A 16,470-nucleotide genomic window follows, 5' to 3' on the forward strand; every position below is an offset into this window, starting at 1 on the left:
TCAAACTTCAGAAATTTCTCATGTAATATTATAAAGTATTTAAACTCATCACCAATAGATGAGCTTGGGCGTTGGTGCCTTCGAAGTTGGTGGAGCCGGGCAATGCTCTAGCATGAGGAGGAGGTATCCATGGCAACCCTGCGAGCGGCCCCCACCAGGCACCGTCACACTGAACAATTCAGTGGAATACTTACCGACCCAATACTTACCTAGCCCACACCAAGAGGGAGGGAGGGATGGGAAAAACCAAAGCACAAACTGGCAGGCAAACAGCAAGCAATTGAAACAACACTTTGCGAAGAACTGCAAGCAAGCAACTGCGTATATAAGTCACGAGGTGCCCCTGCTAGAGACATCGGGCCACCCCTAATATAGCTGGGGAAACAGCTGACCAGCATTGCTTCGAGGTTAACTTTGCCTAAATTACATTTAGCCACATTTAATATTATTTCCTACCTGTCAGTTTGATCCCATTGCTCTTGTAGTGTTCAACATTTTTCTCCATATTTGTTTTTTTCATTAGCATGATATCCATCACTCTTCTCGTAAGGCTTGGCATCTGTTCCTTGGTTGGATCTGTCTCACCGTTAGCAGTCTTCTCTTCGCTGAAATCAAAATTATTAATGATCTTGAGCAATCCATAAATTCTAATATGGGTATTAAACGGCACAACTGCTTTAATATAATAATAACAAGTTATCACTTGCAATCTGATCGCTTTATGGCCATTTCGCTCCAGTTACTTAGCCCCCTAAGTAACCTTTAACATCGCTTAAAGAACAAGATATAATAACATTATTCAAATGACTCGAAAATAGGGAGCAAATTAAGTGACAGAAGCATAATGACTGGCTACCCTTTGATCTCATCCCTTGTGTCTTCTCAGCAACATAAAAGATATTCTTGGAGACCCCTGGGCAACTAATAATTTATTTTATTATGGCAAGAGGATAAATGATAGATAAATTATTGCACAGTTAACAAAAGGAGTACAGGAGAGCCCAGATCGAGCTGGAAGCTGGACTCTTACTGCTAAAAAAAAACATTTCCAGAAACAATTATTGAATACTAAAAAATGAAGACTTCAAATGCTTTTGGAACTGATTTGGTACAAATAGATGCTTGAGGGACTTTTCTATTCTTTAAGTATACACATTTTAGTTTGCTACCAATAATTTTCTCATTGCCCTAGGTCATCATGAAAGACTGAGAAGGGACATAAATAGTTTGAAATTCTGTTCGAAGTTGAACTGATCTTTTAAACTCAACCTCACACTCAGTATCTAAATCTTAAGGTCACTGGTATCACACAGCAAATTGACATGAAAATGCTATACTAATACATCATTAAATTTGTAACTCAATGCCTATAACCAAGGTCAGACTGGAACCAATATTGTACCCTCGGTAAGTCGATGCGTACTTGTCATCTGCTTCAACTCTTTCCACTGAGATGTATGTGTGGTCATGAGGTTTCAGGGGTGGATGCTGATGCTCTAAAATGAATAATAATATCGATAGTTATAAAAATATTGCTTCCTATAATTGCCATATTTTAATTTTATCCTTGGTTCAATTCGTAATTATCATACTTTCTATTAAAACAAGTTGTCTATTACATCTGAAGGATTTAAAGTTCTAGGCCAATTTCATATAGGGCCAACACTGCAAACATTGAAAATCTAGCAACAATGCCACCCTGGAGCACTTTAGAAGCAAAACCTGACTATAGTAGGTGTCAGATCAGTATTGGCCAAAAGCTTTACCTTTGCTCCAGATTGGTCGCACAGGCAAGGTCAAATTACTATCAGTTGACTCCCGATATCTTGAACCCTCGCTAACTTGAACCAACAATGATTTCCCGTTGATTTCCTGTTCTAGATCTATTATATCCTGAGAAAACAGCTGACATTTTGCAATGCCACAATTGTGGTTTCCCCACCAAATAACATCTGAGAAATGACCACATCCATGCAGCCTGATGAAGCATCACTGCCCAGATCTGAGTAGTGCTTCTGATTGGATGAAGCAAATTTTGAACCAATCAGAGGCACTAGTCCCAGACCTGGATAGTGACCCATCATCAGTATGGAATTTCTGCTGTTGTTTGTCAGACATCATTTTGGGGGGAAACCTATGCACCCACATAATAAGTAAAACAAAAATAAATCTTAAAGGATAAAACTGAAAGATGATCAACAACACATCTTAAGCCTTTAGCTTGACACAAATGATCTAAAGCAGAGTTATAGTAACTTTGGAAAAAACTAACCTGAGTCAATACATATTATGATCTGAAGTCCTCTAGTTTTACTGAGTTTCACACTACTGTCATCTGTAGGCTAAATAAATTAAATAAATTACACAATTAAATTTAAGTCCATGTTACGTTTTGCAATGACAACAATAAAGCTGAGCGGAGAGTGACAAGTCAGAACACTTCACCCCAGGCAAGTATAACTACCGGCGAGGGTGTCTCTTATTCCACCTTCCTTAACCCCTTTAACCCTACGATCAAAATTTAAATTCTGATTTGTTGCCCCTATTCATTTCCTACAGAAGTAGTGGGAAGAAGTTGTTAAAATATCAAGGTAATTCGTCTTGTGTGAACATGTCCATAATACTCATGACCACTCTGTTTTACAAAGCATCGATATTACAAGGAGAAATTTGATGATGATCACTCTTAGGGCTTAAAGGGTTAATAATAAAGGGCTTGAAAAAAACCCATCCATTAGTCCAGGACAAGTACATTTTCTTGCTAGGAAAGTATTAAACTTTTCACCCTTTAAGTCCCCAAAGTGTCTAACGTCAATTTTCTCCTAACGATATCCATACAATGTCAAGAGATTAGGTCATGAGAATTAATAAAATGATCACCTAAGGGAAAATGCCTTGATCTTTTATCAAATTCTCTCAACTTATTCTTGAAAAGAAATGTATAGAGATCAGTTTGGAGAATTTGTATGTGGATATTGGGGCTTAAAGGGTTAACACTGACTTGAAACCCAATGGGCAAGGATCCCAACAAGTTCTAAGCTAGGCAAGCAGGAAGTGGCCCCCGGCAAGCAAACTGTGAGAGCTGCCTGCCCAAAGGACAGCTTAGGTGGAACTGCAGTTTCTTTTGAGTTTTCTGTGGCTTTAGAAACAAGGTACTTTGTGAAAATTATTACGAATACATAGTACATGGGCCCTTGTTTCCTGCATGTAAATACATGTACTTATGAGGCATAATTAGAAACACATACAGCTTCATGTGAGACAGTAATTCAGTCTCAAAAAATATATCAATACATTTGAGGAAAGGCCTAGTTTAGGCTACATTCACTTGGCATCATACCAAACGAATTTTCAACCAGGTGATAAATTTGACCGGACTTTCTTCACACAGACCATTCAACATTTTTGCTCTGTTCACAAGTAACTTGGCGGTTCCATGCACAAATTTTCAATCAGTCGAAAATTCGTCTGGTGTTGTGCGAATGTAATATGAAGTGTAGTTTAGTTTATTTAGATTTTCCAATTTGGCAGGATCACCACAACAGTATAAATCCAATATTACTGCAGGCTCATAACAGTCCCCTAACCCTTGAGATGGACCATTTTCAAACAGGTGTGTTGGTTCTTTAATGTCCCCATCCAATAAATTGATAAGAAAAGATGAAGGAGACAAGGCCCACGATTTGACCTCACTGCTCAATAATGTGATCATCTGAACTGAGAAAAATAATCTTACAGTCAAGGCAGGTCAAGCCTACCCCCCAACATTCTAATAATGAATTGATTATTTGAAAAATGAATCCGTTACTCGTTCCCGTAACTGATGTCAAATTCAAAGCGGCATTCATGCATGCGTAATGAGCAGTGAATATTTTACGAGAATTTCTCTGTATTTGGTCAGATTGAAAATCTTTGAATGGATTAAGCTTCTTAGAAGACATTAATTTTACATCAAATTCAGGAAAACTGAGCTGGTAGAAATTTCCTAATTGCCTTGCGTGTGAATTCACAGCTCATTGCACATGCAAGAATGCAGAGATCAATCTAAAATCTACAACTAGCAAAGGATTCAACTTTCGAATAATAAATTCATTAATGGATTCTTGGGGGGTACGCTTCACCTGGCTTGACTATAATTACTGCAATGCAAGCAAATCATCAATGACTTTAAATTACCGAAGCATGATTTCAAGAACAGCCTGGAAACCATTAGCTTAAAACTAGCCACTCTCACATAATTTATGCTAAAATCCTAGTATAGTGCATTTACATGAGGCAAACGGGTGAGGAAATTACAGTCAAACCAGGTCAAGCGTACCCCCCAAGAATACATTAATGAATTTATTATTCAAAAGTTGAATCTGTTGCTAGTTGTAGATTTCAGATTGATCTCTGCATTCTTGCATGTGTAATGAGCCATGAATTAACACGCAAGGCAGTTATGAAATTTCTACCAGCTCCATTTTCTTGAAATTGATGTAAATGTCTTCTAAGAAGCTTAATCCATTCAAAGATTTCCAATCTGACCAAATACAGAGAAGTTCTCGTAAAATATTCACTGCTCATTACACATGCAGAAATGCTGCTTTGAATTTGACACCAGTTATGGGAACGACTAACGGATTCATTTTTCAAATAATCAATTCATTAATAGAATCTTGGGGGGTACGCTTGACTTGGGTTGACTGTAAACACTACAGAAACTGGTGACTAAAAGAAAGACTGTTGGACAGTTTTCCATCTCCCTTTAATCCCCAAGTTGTCTATCTCTTCAACTAACATACATAAACTAGAGCTATTACATATACTTATAAATGGCTACAGTCACCAGCATAATGCATTATTATACTGCAAAACAAGAACAAGTGACTCACGGACAAGCCATGATTAGCATATGTCTGCAGATAAATGAGAAAAAATCCTCATTTAAGCAAATGAAATTATAAAATCGAGTAAATTAAGTACAGTTAAGTCTTCTTGTACTAAAAAAGTGCAAACTAAGCCACTTTAATATTAGCGACATATAGAGTAAATCATTTACAATAAATTATTTGGTAGTTAAAATTCAGCTATATGCTAAGAATGGGGAATTTTTTACCAACATTTATGGAGAAAAGGCCATTGCCAAAATGTTGGATAGCTTTCATGTCATGTGTTGCAAAGAAATGCCAATTGTTGGATTCTCCAGGGTGCCAAATTGGGTTAACCGTCTCATCTATAAATTATAACAACTTTTTTTCGGCTGTTATAATAGTATACATTAACATTAACAAAATAAAACTATCTTATAAACAGCTGTCTCTTTTGTAGGGTAAAGGCCAATTTTACAGAAGTTAAAAGTTCTAACATTTTCTGGGAAGAATGGAAAATTTTAAATTTGTAAACAAAAACAGTTTTAGTAACTTCTGACTTCTAAATAGATTTTCATTTTTTCCTGTCTACTGCATGTGGTTATACTTGATATTGTGAAAAGCTATTCATCCATCTGAGTATGAAACGGCGTTCGGAACTGATAATCCACTTACTGTGTATACATTTATTAAACTCCGACTATATAAAAGTTCCTTTTTTGCTGTCTGCTCACTAAAAAGGTCTCTCCTAAGTTGAAACTGTTCACTAACTAGAGGTATACCCCATTGACAACCCCCTTACCATACAATGGCAATTCATCACACATACACACTGTAATTGCAGAAAGACTTCCCGTAGTGCACGTAAACGTCATAGGAGCTTCATGCGCAGTAAACAATCACGCGTCTTGTACGTAGCAAATACGATCATGTATTAAAAAGGCATAGTCAGTGTATTATTTAACGCGTGTCTTATTTTTTCTTTGAACAAATCGTACTACATTTGTGCTACTCGAAAACGGACAAGACATCCTGTCAGTTAAGTTTGCTATGCGTACCTCTGTATCTTAAGCTAATTCAGCTCATATTAAAACCTTACTTTGCCATAAATTCTAACCACACTGATTCCGTTGCAAATCTTGTCCTGATCAGCTTCGCTATTGACGTGATGCCCTTTTATACTTTTTGTCCATACACCAATACACGTTTCCTGCCAGTAGGGCTTTTTATTTTGGCCAGGGTTGGCTTTTGTACGATTTCTTTCGTCATCATCCGCCATATTCTTTGTGATCTCTCTGTGTTATCCTTCCAGGCCTTCTCTGATGTAATGTACGAAAAGCACTGGAACGTACCTTTAGTGTGTGCTGTCGTGTAAGCGTGCTTGTTTTTTCGCATTATTTGGAACTTACAAAACTAGCTGGCAATAAAATTTCAGACCCTATATACTTCATTTTCAGTTATTTTTGCAAACAATTCCCTTATCTTGACCTTTGAGTAAATACATTTTCCATAAAGCTAAAAAAGATCTCGCATTTATCTTGACCAAGGACATACAGTGTTGTCTTACATCAAGCAGTATACTAGTTTGAACGAGAAAGAAATATTCGTGTGAAATGATTTACGAGGGAAAGGTCGCTATTGCGTCCTGCATTTCTTACATTCTCTTAGTTTTGATCATATTTTATGATAGAAGACTCAAGGAAGTTTGGGACTTCGCAACACCATGCGTTATCTTTGGCCTGAGTTTGTCTGTAACATTTTTTGTTCCACATAGTTCAGTAGTTAAGAGAGCAGCTGCAATTGGTAAGCTATAATTTATAGTTCTTTCGTCGTTATTGATGAAAGCATAATAGCGGTTAAAAATTCACGTTACCTTCCACAGTCAGGATAACCACAAGGAAAAGTACATGCTGCACACGACAAGAAAAAATCGACATTTCACGAAATTTTTCAGGGATAGGCACGTATTCTTCAGGGGTAGACCCATATTTCATGGAGGTCTTCAGGGGTGAATGCGACTTTATTGATAGCCTGTGAACAGGCTCTCGGTTCTTTTTGGGGAAAAAATAGCGAAGGGAAAGGAAAGGGGGGGGTTCCCTCTCCCCAGTTCCCCGCTCGACCAAAGGCCTGTTCACAGGCTACTTTATTGAATTCTTTTAATACTGGTAAGAAGTGGGGTATGGATAGCCCGATAGCCCACTGTCTGCAGTCTTGACTGTAGATCATAATATAAACTTATGATAACTGCATACATTATCTGCTAACATGTTCAAAACTCAAGTAAAACCCGAGGTGCAGGTCTGTCTTTGGGGTCTGTAGCACAGTAATGCAAAAGGAATCCCAGGCTGAAAGTTGAATTTTTAACTAGAGCTGGAAAATATCAAAATGATTCTGTGTGTGGCCACGGAGTTTATTTACTGGGATTACTGCAGAAGAGTGCACAAGTCTGACACAGACAGAAATATTTGGTGGGGTACTGGTACTCTTACTAAGATTATTTTTCAATAAAATTTTGCACATATGTGACCCTTCATGCGAAAAGGGGGCTTATGGATTTCACTAAAAACCGTGAATTTTTTTCACGGTCACGGTGCGTGAATTAGAGTTTTCACGGCGTGAATTTCAAATTCCACGCCCGTTCACTCCTTGCGAGAATTTTTCACTCTTGGCGTGAAACTGATCATGTTGCGAAAGATCAGTGAAGACTTCCACGCCGTGATTATTTAACCGGTGTAAACTTTCACGCCGTGAAATTAAGAGTGAACACATTTTCACGCCGTGAAACATGTCGGGGGTGAATGAAATCTAACCTTTTTTTTTGTTTTGTGTTTTTTCTCGCCCCTTTTCGAACTGGAAAAAAACGAGAATACCTGGTCACGTCAAGCTAAATTTGTGGAAGTTGATCCCACGCAAAAAATAGCTCATGACAAAAATATAAAAAAAGCGTATTCAGACTATTCCGTGTTCAGGCCTGTAAAGCCACAAATCACAATCAAACTAGTCACAATTTCTTGTCGATATTTTTATGTGTTCATGGCAAGTATTTTATTAGATATGCACGACCGGAACTGCGTGTGTTTCATGTCAATTTGCATTGTTTACATTGTCTGTTACTGCAACAGTCGGTCACCTTTGGCTCTTTTTTTTTCTTCTCCTCAACCTGCAAATTTTCCCAATGTCGATGTCAGAGACGATTAGTTAATAACCACACATGGCAAGGTTTTCACTCAAGAAACCTAACGAAATTCTTTGCGGAAACACTAACTATTACTGCCATTCCTAAAACCGGGATAATTGTTGTCTGTGTCGACGCGCATTGCAGTGAAGTGACTGATCTTATCTGCAGTTTTGTAGCCCCATCATCATCCATCACACGTGCAAACTCTACTTGATTTATCATGCTCCACTTCAAGTTCCTTGTCGCATTGCTAAATGTTATACTCAAAATTTCGCCGTTACAACGATCTGAACAGAAGGGTAAAAATGAAATAAATCCAAAAGATATCACGCAATATCAAAACATGCGTTACATATTTCTTCATCTGGTCGCCACCGAGTCTAGCATTTGCATAACTTCGTGGAAGAGATAAAAGCTTCTAAATTCTTTTAAATTTTAAACGATACTTTGGTTGTAAATTTAGAGAATACAAAGACGGAATCATGTAGTTGTTGATTATCTTCGGCAATCTTCGGTGTCTTTTTTTTAGCGATTTCATTTGTTTTGCCGAAAATCAAAAATCAAAAAGTACTGACCAGTACATGTTACATTCATCTGGGCAAATAAAGGCTTGCATGACATCTAAACAGTACACTTTTGAAAACAATGTTACATTAATTTTCATTTTGACTGTTGGAAGATTTTCACGGCGTGAAATTAAATTTCACGGTGACTGAAATTTTTCACGGCATAAAATATTTTCACGGCCATTATAAACTTTTTCACTGCGTGAAATTTTCACGGTAGTCGTGAATTTTTCACGGCGTGTTCACGGCGTGAAAGAGAAATTTCACTCACATTCCAAAAATTTTTCTTACTTTCACGGCCTGGATCGTGAAAATAGGCATAGCGTGAAATTTAGATAAGCCCCCAAGTCGCGTGAAGGGTCACATATATAATCTGTAAATTGTTACAACATTATTAGATACACTGTTTCAGCCTATGGGTATGAGTAAGTGAACGTGTTTGCCTCGTTTATAAAAGGCAATCATTACGCTGTATATACTAGACGTGATAATGGTGTAGCCATTCTGCCCAGTATGCTACCATTATTTTCTCCCGCTGGGTAAGAGGCAATTTACCTGTCCTTACAGCTACGTGTAAAGCTAATTTACCCGTACCCGTACACAGAAATGGTGTATTTAAGGTCTCTATTTTGCTTTTTACAACCTGCAGGTGGTGTCTTTGGAGTTGCCATCCTGCTCATCCTTGGTAATTCAACCTTCAGGTTTTTTGGTTGGTACCTTGCTTCACTAGCATTCTTTCATATCTCTGAGTATGTCATGGTTGCTACTTATAGCCCGGACAAGTTATCTTTGGACTCATTTCTAATCAATCACAGTCCTGAATATCAGATTGCTGCTGTTGCAAGCTGGATTGAATTTCTTTTAGAATTATGGCTTTTTCCCTGGATGAAGAATATTGTCATTTTAAACTTCATTGGATTATTTTTGATGACTGGAGGAGAAGCACTGCGTAAGCTAGCCATGATAACAGCAGAATCAAACTTTACACATCTTATCCAGACTAAAAAGGACAAGAATCATGTTTTAGTAACACATGGAATCTACAGTCTTTGCCGACATCCAGGATATGCTGGATGGTTCTGGTGGAGTGTAGGTAAGTTAACTTAAAACGAATGCCACTGAATTGAAAACAGAGGTAACATGACTGTACATGTGCTAACACCAATGCAAAAACTTTTTTTTTTAAAAAAATGAAAAACTTTTAGCCTTAGAAAACAGCTAACATTTTGCATCACTGCTGCTAGTTTTTGATTCAGTTTGTGTAACCCTTTAAACCCTAGGATCAAAATTTGAATTCTCATATGTTGCGCCTATTCATTTCCTAAAAGAAGTAGTGAGGAGAAGCTGATAAAATATTAAGCCATTTCCTCTGGTGTAATCATGCCCGTAATTCTCATTACTACTCTGTTTTACAAAGCACTGATATTACAAGGAGAAATTTGATGCTGATCACTCTTAGGGCTTAAGGGTTATAGGCTGTGAGGAGTCTCTCTTTTGCTAAAAAATCTGTAAGTGAGAGTATTTGAGTAGTGAAGTCACACAAGTTGCGAGGGCACGAGTGAAGGTATGAATACGTATTCACCCCTTTTTAACTCTTCCCTCACAACTCACCCGACTTCGCTACTCAAATACTCTTGCTTACAGATCTTTGAGCAAAAGAGAGACTGCTCAAAGTCTAAAAGGGTTTATAAGGACTTTAGTGTAGCCTGCATGGCAGACATTGGAAAGGTTTGAAGGGGAAGGGGATTTGGGTGTGAGACAGGACAAAAGGGAGAAGAGAGGAGAGTTCCTTACCCTCTCCTATTGCGCGCTGTTCATGCTTCATGTGCACCCTTCCCATTTCTTTTCCAATGCCTGCCACACTGTCATGCTAACTTCTGCCCCAAAGCATTCACTTTTCTTGGGGTCCTCACCCCAGAGTGAGAGGATATTAGGCACAAGGTTGTTTAAACTTATCTATAGTATTTAAATGTCTTCCTAGGTACCCAAGTCACTCTTGTTAATCCCATTTGCCTTGTGGCTTACATCTATGCTTCCTGGAAATTTTTTGATGATCGCATCCATGATGAAGAAATAACTCTTATTTATTTCTTTGGTGATGATTATTTGGATTATCAGAAAAAGGTTCCTGCTACTGGAGTGCCATATGTCAAAGGCTTTGAGATTGAGCCTGCGGTTATGGAAAGATCACCCGAAAACTGACTCTGCAAAGTTTTCAGATAGTGTGGACAGGGCATAGAGAAGTGAGCAGAAAAAACAATCTTAAACAAAATAGATGGAAAATTTAGATCCTCCTTCCTTTCCCTGAAATGAGGAATGGATAGCTGGTGTGTTTTGGTGTTTGCAGAGCTTCATCCTCTCTTGCGGAAGGATGTGGGTTGCATTTTGTTCTGTGCAAAATTGTAGTTGTTAAAAGATTGTGCTTTGAAACAACTAACCAGCATGTTGTAAAATTACTATGCATGTCTTCTCCGTAGCAGTTATCTTTTATGTAAGCATGCACATATCATGCTGAAAAATACTGCTGATAACAAACACAAAAAATGACCAATGAAAGTGTGAAGTACATAGTTTGCGAACAAAACAGACACAAAAAAGAAAGTAGGGATACTGCACTAAAGCGAGGGCGGATTAAATGTTTTTGTTTTGGAAAGTCTCTCTTAGCTGTCGATTTATCTTTCAAGTTCCAAGAGTAATCAACATCAGTTCTCCCCTAACAATATGAATGCATAATCGATAGAAAAGATTTTGATAATTTTATCATGGGTGACAAATTACTTCTTAATTTTGGCGCGAAATTTCAGCGTCAATCTACAGTTGCCATGGCAACATTCCGTACGTCTCTGTGATGGAATTTTAAAATTTTATGAACGAAGATGTCAGGGCATTCGTCAGGGCGGTCGATTTATCTTTCAAGTTCCAAGAGTAATCAACATCAGTTCTCCCCTAACAATATGAATGCATAATCGATAGAAAAGATTTTGATAATTTTATCATGGAAGACAAATTACTTCTTAATTTTGGCGCGAAATTTCAGCGTTAATTTGTAGTTGCCATGGCAACATTCCGTACGTCTCTGTGACGGAATTTTAAACTTTTATGAACGAAGATGTCAGGGCATTACAAGACCTTTGGAAAACCAAAACCATGCACAAAAGACCATGTGCATCAAGAAGGATTTTAACAGGGATTTTGTTAAGACGTCTTGAAAATTCTGACTTTAAGCCAGATGAGCTTTGTATCACGCCTTGGTTACCATTTTTTTTTAAAGATCATTGTTTTAATTGACGTACTTGTGTCATTTTGAGCTCCCACTCGGTGTTATACTTAATAGGCGGGAGTTGTGGGGACGCTTCGGTTGGTTAAAAAACACGTGTCAGTGGTTTTTTAATCATAATAAGAAATACAACAAATGATGACTCGGTAATACTAAACAGCGGATTTTATTTTTATGGCATCATTTTAAAAGCACATTACAGCATTACATTAAAGATTTTAAGATTTCAAGTCATTGGCTTTGGCTTCCTCTGAATTTTAAAATTGCACTGTTCCTCGTACAGTCACCAGTAGCAAGGAGCTTTGAATTACATGGATACTGAGTTCTATGTGAATCCAGATGTCGGCAAAATTCTCTTAGTCATGATGACGAGTAAAAAAAACTTTCAGCGAATAGTTTTGCAGTGCGGTCAGCAAAGACCGCTCAAGAAATCTCCATACCAGCTAGAAAACTGCACATTTCTACATAGAATTTTCAAAAATTTTGACAAATATCCCTTTCTTTTTGCTGAATGATACTGTACTTACTTCACTCGTACAGGCCCAATAGCAACCATCTATTAATCTTCTTCGTCAAAAACAACAAAGAAAGGTTTTTTTTTGTTAATTTACCTTTACTAACTTCAATTCTAATTTATAAAAAAAAGTGAATTCCCCTTTGCTTAAACAGCAAAAATTGCCTAATGAAGTTGAAATCTACTTATAATAAACTTACTTAAGTATTGCAATGCAAAACAAAGATGCGGGAAATATGCCTAGGAACGCTGTTCTATTTATTTTAGTACATTCTTCCCTTAAACAAGGACGTGTATACTGGCCTTCTATAATGGCGTATTTCCGAGGGGAATACCTTTGAACCATTAACTTAATAATTTGCAAGAATCCGTCGAGTTTTTTAACTCGGAAAATATAATCTTTTGGCGAATAGGAAGCTACCCTGTCCGTCTCATCAATACCGCGTACATTTTCTCCCACAGCGACTACGAATATCTTTACCCCAGATCTTTTAAGTGCCTGTGCTCTGGGTATGGTAAGATGCCCTCCCCTATTTGATTTGCCATCAGTGACAAGGAAAACCATTTTTCTTGCTTTAACACGGCGACCTTTATATTAGGAAGAGAAAATAATCGAGTTATATCATATAGTAGGTTCGAAAAACTCACATGGTATCTTCGCCGGCAATGACAGGAAAAACTCGAGCATATGGTTTATGGGAAGATGCACGTTACATGATAATCATGATCAGTCACACTTCTTTCGTCATGGACAAAATAGAGACCCGATACTGATTTGAGGGCGAGAACAAGTATGAGATTTAACTTAACGTTAGTGTAGCGCGTGTTCTCCATTTTCCTTTTTTTTCACCAAAAAGTTAGTATGGTTATTTATACTGAAGGAGGTTAAGGCCCTCTCCCGAAAGCAAAATGATAAAACTGCTTACTTTTGATACCTTGTTCCCGCCACTGAGACATTCTGGCAAAAACTAGTAGTAGAATGACGACGGTTATCACGTTTTTCACGCGTTAGGCACTGAACGAGCCAGGCTGAGCAGTTAGTAGTAATGGGAAACATGAGAAACTTAACGCTGTTAAATTTCCTATTATTATGACCACCACTGTTGCTTTTTTTTTTCTCTATACATGTGAGCGCATTTTGAGCTGATTGCCTATGATTTACTTTGGCAACCCAAATGCAGCTGGAGGTTATGTTGGCAGGAAATCGCATAGCCACCCGCGTCACAACTAAAGAGTAAATAAAGACGAAAACGAAAAGTGGAAACTGTTTCTGTATCCGTATTGTCTAAAGTATCAAGCTTAGATTAATTGGCATGCCCACGAAACTGGAATATAGCCGAGCAAGAGCTAGAAGAGAAATAGAGAAAGTAGGCGGCGCGCCAGCGAAGCTCAACGATAAAAAGGGCGACAGAGATCTAGAGCGAGAGATGAAAAAACAAAGAAGGCTTTTTTGTTGGAAGAACGACATGAAAATTTTGTAATAGCGGCGGTGAAAACATGAGAAATGCTAGCGGCCACCAATGCAAGGTGAACATGAGCGGCAGTGAAAAAAAAGTGAACAAGAACGCGTGCGACATTTCCTTCAAAGAAGTTTCTGGAAGTTTCACCTTGTAGTCATGCAAAACAACGGCAATTAAAGAAATGTACAAAAAAAGTGTATTTGTGCAAAGTTGCCTTTTTGTTAATTAGACCTATTGTTGTTTTTCACCGTTGTTCGGCGTTGCCTTCGCCGCTTAGCATTACACGGTTTTATATTTTGTTTGAACAAACTTTAAATATTATTTAGCCCTGGCTAAATCTATATAATATGGGTTTTCATGTAAACGGTTTTCTCTCTATATATAACCGTTTACGTCAGAGACGTCACACACATTTTAAGTAAGGTAAGTTGTTTTTTTTATTTAAATCCTTTCATTTTCGTAGGTTACAGAAACGATAGGTTTTTCCCCATACAAATCATTATAATTCGAATGTTACGCAACAATGCCGATGCTCGCCGATGCTCATATTTCGAGCTTGGGCTACCTGTGATAACCCGTAATAAAGATGCTAAAAATATTCTTTTTTTGTTACTTTTCCGCTAGTCATAAATCAGCAATCGATCAGTAAAGAACGGAAGTCACGGGGAAAAGATTAGTATAAGACACTTACGCAAATAGTAAAGGCTGTTTTGATTCCGCTGTAGGTTGGGGGAGCCCTGGCTGCTGTGAAATACAGCCAGGTAGCAAAACACAGTGGCAAATCGAGCCGCAAATCCTGACATCTTCAATTTTTTCCCGCGCTTCTCAAAGGGACTTCAAGTGTTTACTTCCAATATGTAAGTGATATCTAAGTTCTAAACAAGAGCCGTCTGTCTATTTATAGACAACGTATAACTTCCCGTGTATTGCTGTATGGACTTTAAGACGGGTGTTATTTTTCCTCGTATAAACGGCCCTCCGGGATCAGTCCTGTCGTCGATGCTTACACTCTATTCTTTTAAAAGGAATGTTATTTTTTCGGCCCAGGCCAAATATTCAGAATATTGATTTCTAGCTTTTCTTCCGTTTTTAGGCTAAAAATATTCTTCTACTATTCTAAAAACAGAAAGACTTTATCATTATATACACTGAATACATAAAAACAGGAAACGCAAGGCTCCATGCACTGTTTCAGCTGATTCACTGATTCGATTTCCACATTTTTGATCAAAACATTCGCAGTTTCAAGTAGATTTTATTCTAAACCAGAAATATTTGATAAGAAGTTGCAATTTTTCGCTACTTCTCTTTCACTTTTTACAAATAGTTCATTTTTTTGACATATTATTAACCGGAAAGTAAGCCTTCAAGAAATTAAAGAGTTCATGATCAATTCACGCTCGCGCGTTCTAGTCATTTTTTAACTTTTAAGACAATACATTGAAAATAAACTTCATAGAAGCACATCTGTGATCAGAGAACACGTCAGCACAGAATTAGATTGTAGGTGAATTTTTGTAATCATCGATCGTGATAAGTTAGCTCGTCTTACTTGTTTGTGGACTGAGTCTGCCCCCGAAAGAGAGAGCATACTGACTGTATATTTCAACTGTATTGGTTCCTCATCTCTATATGTACGCGCGAGCTACCTAGGATGCCTCCTCGAGATTTTGCCTTCTGGGCCAGAAGCCAGGCGGCAATAGTATTTGTTATATTCCTAGACTTTCACTCAACTAAACACGGACTGCCGCATTGGTTGACTCTTGATCTCATGGTCTTGACTAAAATCAAATGGCCAATCAAATGTATCCCGATCGTGATACATTGGAGCAGTTGTACCCCGCTCGGGATACATTACAGCACGTGATCAAAGCATGTTGGAAAGTGGCGCGATAGAAGGAGGGAAAACACTCTGCCAGTTTTTTTTTTTTTTTTTTTTCGTGAATGAACACAACAACACAAAAATGAAGCCTCAAACTAAAAACCAACGATTTTTAAAGTTATCCCAGAAGAGAAACAGCAGCTGTTGGAGGAAAACGATGCAGGTAATATAAGGAAAGTACTTTGTAAATCATTTGTTCAGTAGTTTTGAGAATGAAATTTGTTTTCTTGTAAGTACCAAGTCGACTGTCGTGATTCACTGCGGTTATTCTTTTGTTGCTGTTGAAGTGAAAGACTAGAAATACAACAAAACACTTAATGTCTAGACTCTTTGGCTCGAAAATCTGTAAGCGAGAGTATTTGAGCAGCGAAGTCGCGCGAGTTGCGAAGGCACGCTTGTATTCGCGCCTTCGCATTTGAAACAGATCTGCCCATGAGGGAATCCGGAATACGCGAGATTTTCGCATGTGGAATCCGGAGTCTTGAAAAGGTTTGCTTGTGGAATCCGGAATACAGCTGTAGAAATCCCGAATCCTACTAACAATTGGAATGGGCGGAATCCTGAAAAAGATCTGGAATCCAGTAACTGGAATCCGGAATCCACGACGTGGAATCCAGAGTCCACGGCAGTCTTGGATTCCTTACATCATGTACATGGGGCGAAACAGAGTTGAGGACTACATGTAAAACAATGCATATACTTTTATTCATTTCACGCATTGCGTAATTTTCGCCTTATTTGTT

At 38.0% G+C, this 16,470-nt stretch overlaps 2 protein-coding genes across 5 annotated transcripts in view; one reads left to right on the forward strand and one right to left on the reverse strand.

The window, feature by feature from the left end:
• LOC140942642 (uncharacterized) overlaps nt 1-6,154 on the reverse strand; it is a 9,017-nt gene extending 2,863 nt beyond the window's left edge. The window contains exons 1-5 of one of the 3 annotated variants that reach the window (XM_073391589.1): nt 5,950-6,154; nt 4,875-4,898; nt 2,273-2,342; nt 1,424-1,496; nt 457-605 (exon numbers count right to left, since the gene is read on the reverse strand). In XM_073391589.1, the coding sequence (XP_073247690.1) occupies nt 457-605; nt 1,424-1,496; nt 2,273-2,342; nt 4,875-4,898; nt 5,950-6,129 (496 nt within the window). In that variant the 5' untranslated portion in view covers nt 6,130-6,154. Of the gene's footprint in view, nt 1-456; nt 606-1,402; nt 1,497-2,272; nt 2,343-4,874; nt 4,899-5,949 lie in introns of all 3 variants that reach the window. The other 2 variants (XM_073391582.1, XM_073391598.1) reach the window with 2 other exon arrangements.
• A 285-nt stretch (nt 6,155-6,439) lies between these two features.
• Nucleotides 6,440-15,176, forward strand: LOC140934122 (protein-S-isoprenylcysteine O-methyltransferase-like). Of its 2 annotated transcripts, none has more exons than XM_073383811.1 (3): nt 6,440-6,653; nt 9,244-9,687; nt 14,571-15,176. In XM_073383811.1, the coding sequence occupies exons 1-3, from the start codon at nt 6,464-6,466 to the stop codon at nt 14,708-14,710; spliced, it is 774 nt and encodes a 257-aa protein (XP_073239912.1). In that variant the 5' UTR covers nt 6,440-6,463; the 3' UTR covers nt 14,711-15,176. The 2 variants fall into 2 exon arrangements, with proteins under 2 accessions (XP_073239912.1, XP_073239908.1); XM_073383807.1 differs by lacking the exon at nt 14,571-15,176 and adding an exon at nt 10,576-11,247.
• The last annotated feature ends 1,294 nt before the right edge of the window (nt 15,177-16,470 follow it).

The sequence above is a fragment of the Porites lutea genome, chromosome 1 (genome assembly GCF_958299795.1).
Source record: "Porites lutea chromosome 1, jaPorLute2.1, whole genome shotgun sequence".
Classification (NCBI taxonomy): domain Eukaryota; kingdom Metazoa; phylum Cnidaria; class Anthozoa; order Scleractinia; family Poritidae; genus Porites; species Porites lutea.

Bases quoted from the DNA above. Each gene is read 5' to 3' on its own strand.
- LOC140934122 (XM_073383807.1), top strand. From the start codon at position 6,464: ATGATTTACGAGGGAAAGGTCGCTATTGCGTCCTGCATTTCTTACATT. The intron at 6,654-9,243 runs GTAAGCTATAAT...TACAACCTGCAG, and splicing joins TAAGAGAGCAGCTGCAATTG to GTGGTGTCTTTGGAGTTGCC. The intron at 9,688-10,575 runs GTAAGTTAACTT...ATGTCTTCCTAG, and splicing joins ATGGTTCTGGTGGAGTGTAG to GTACCCAAGTCACTCTTGTT.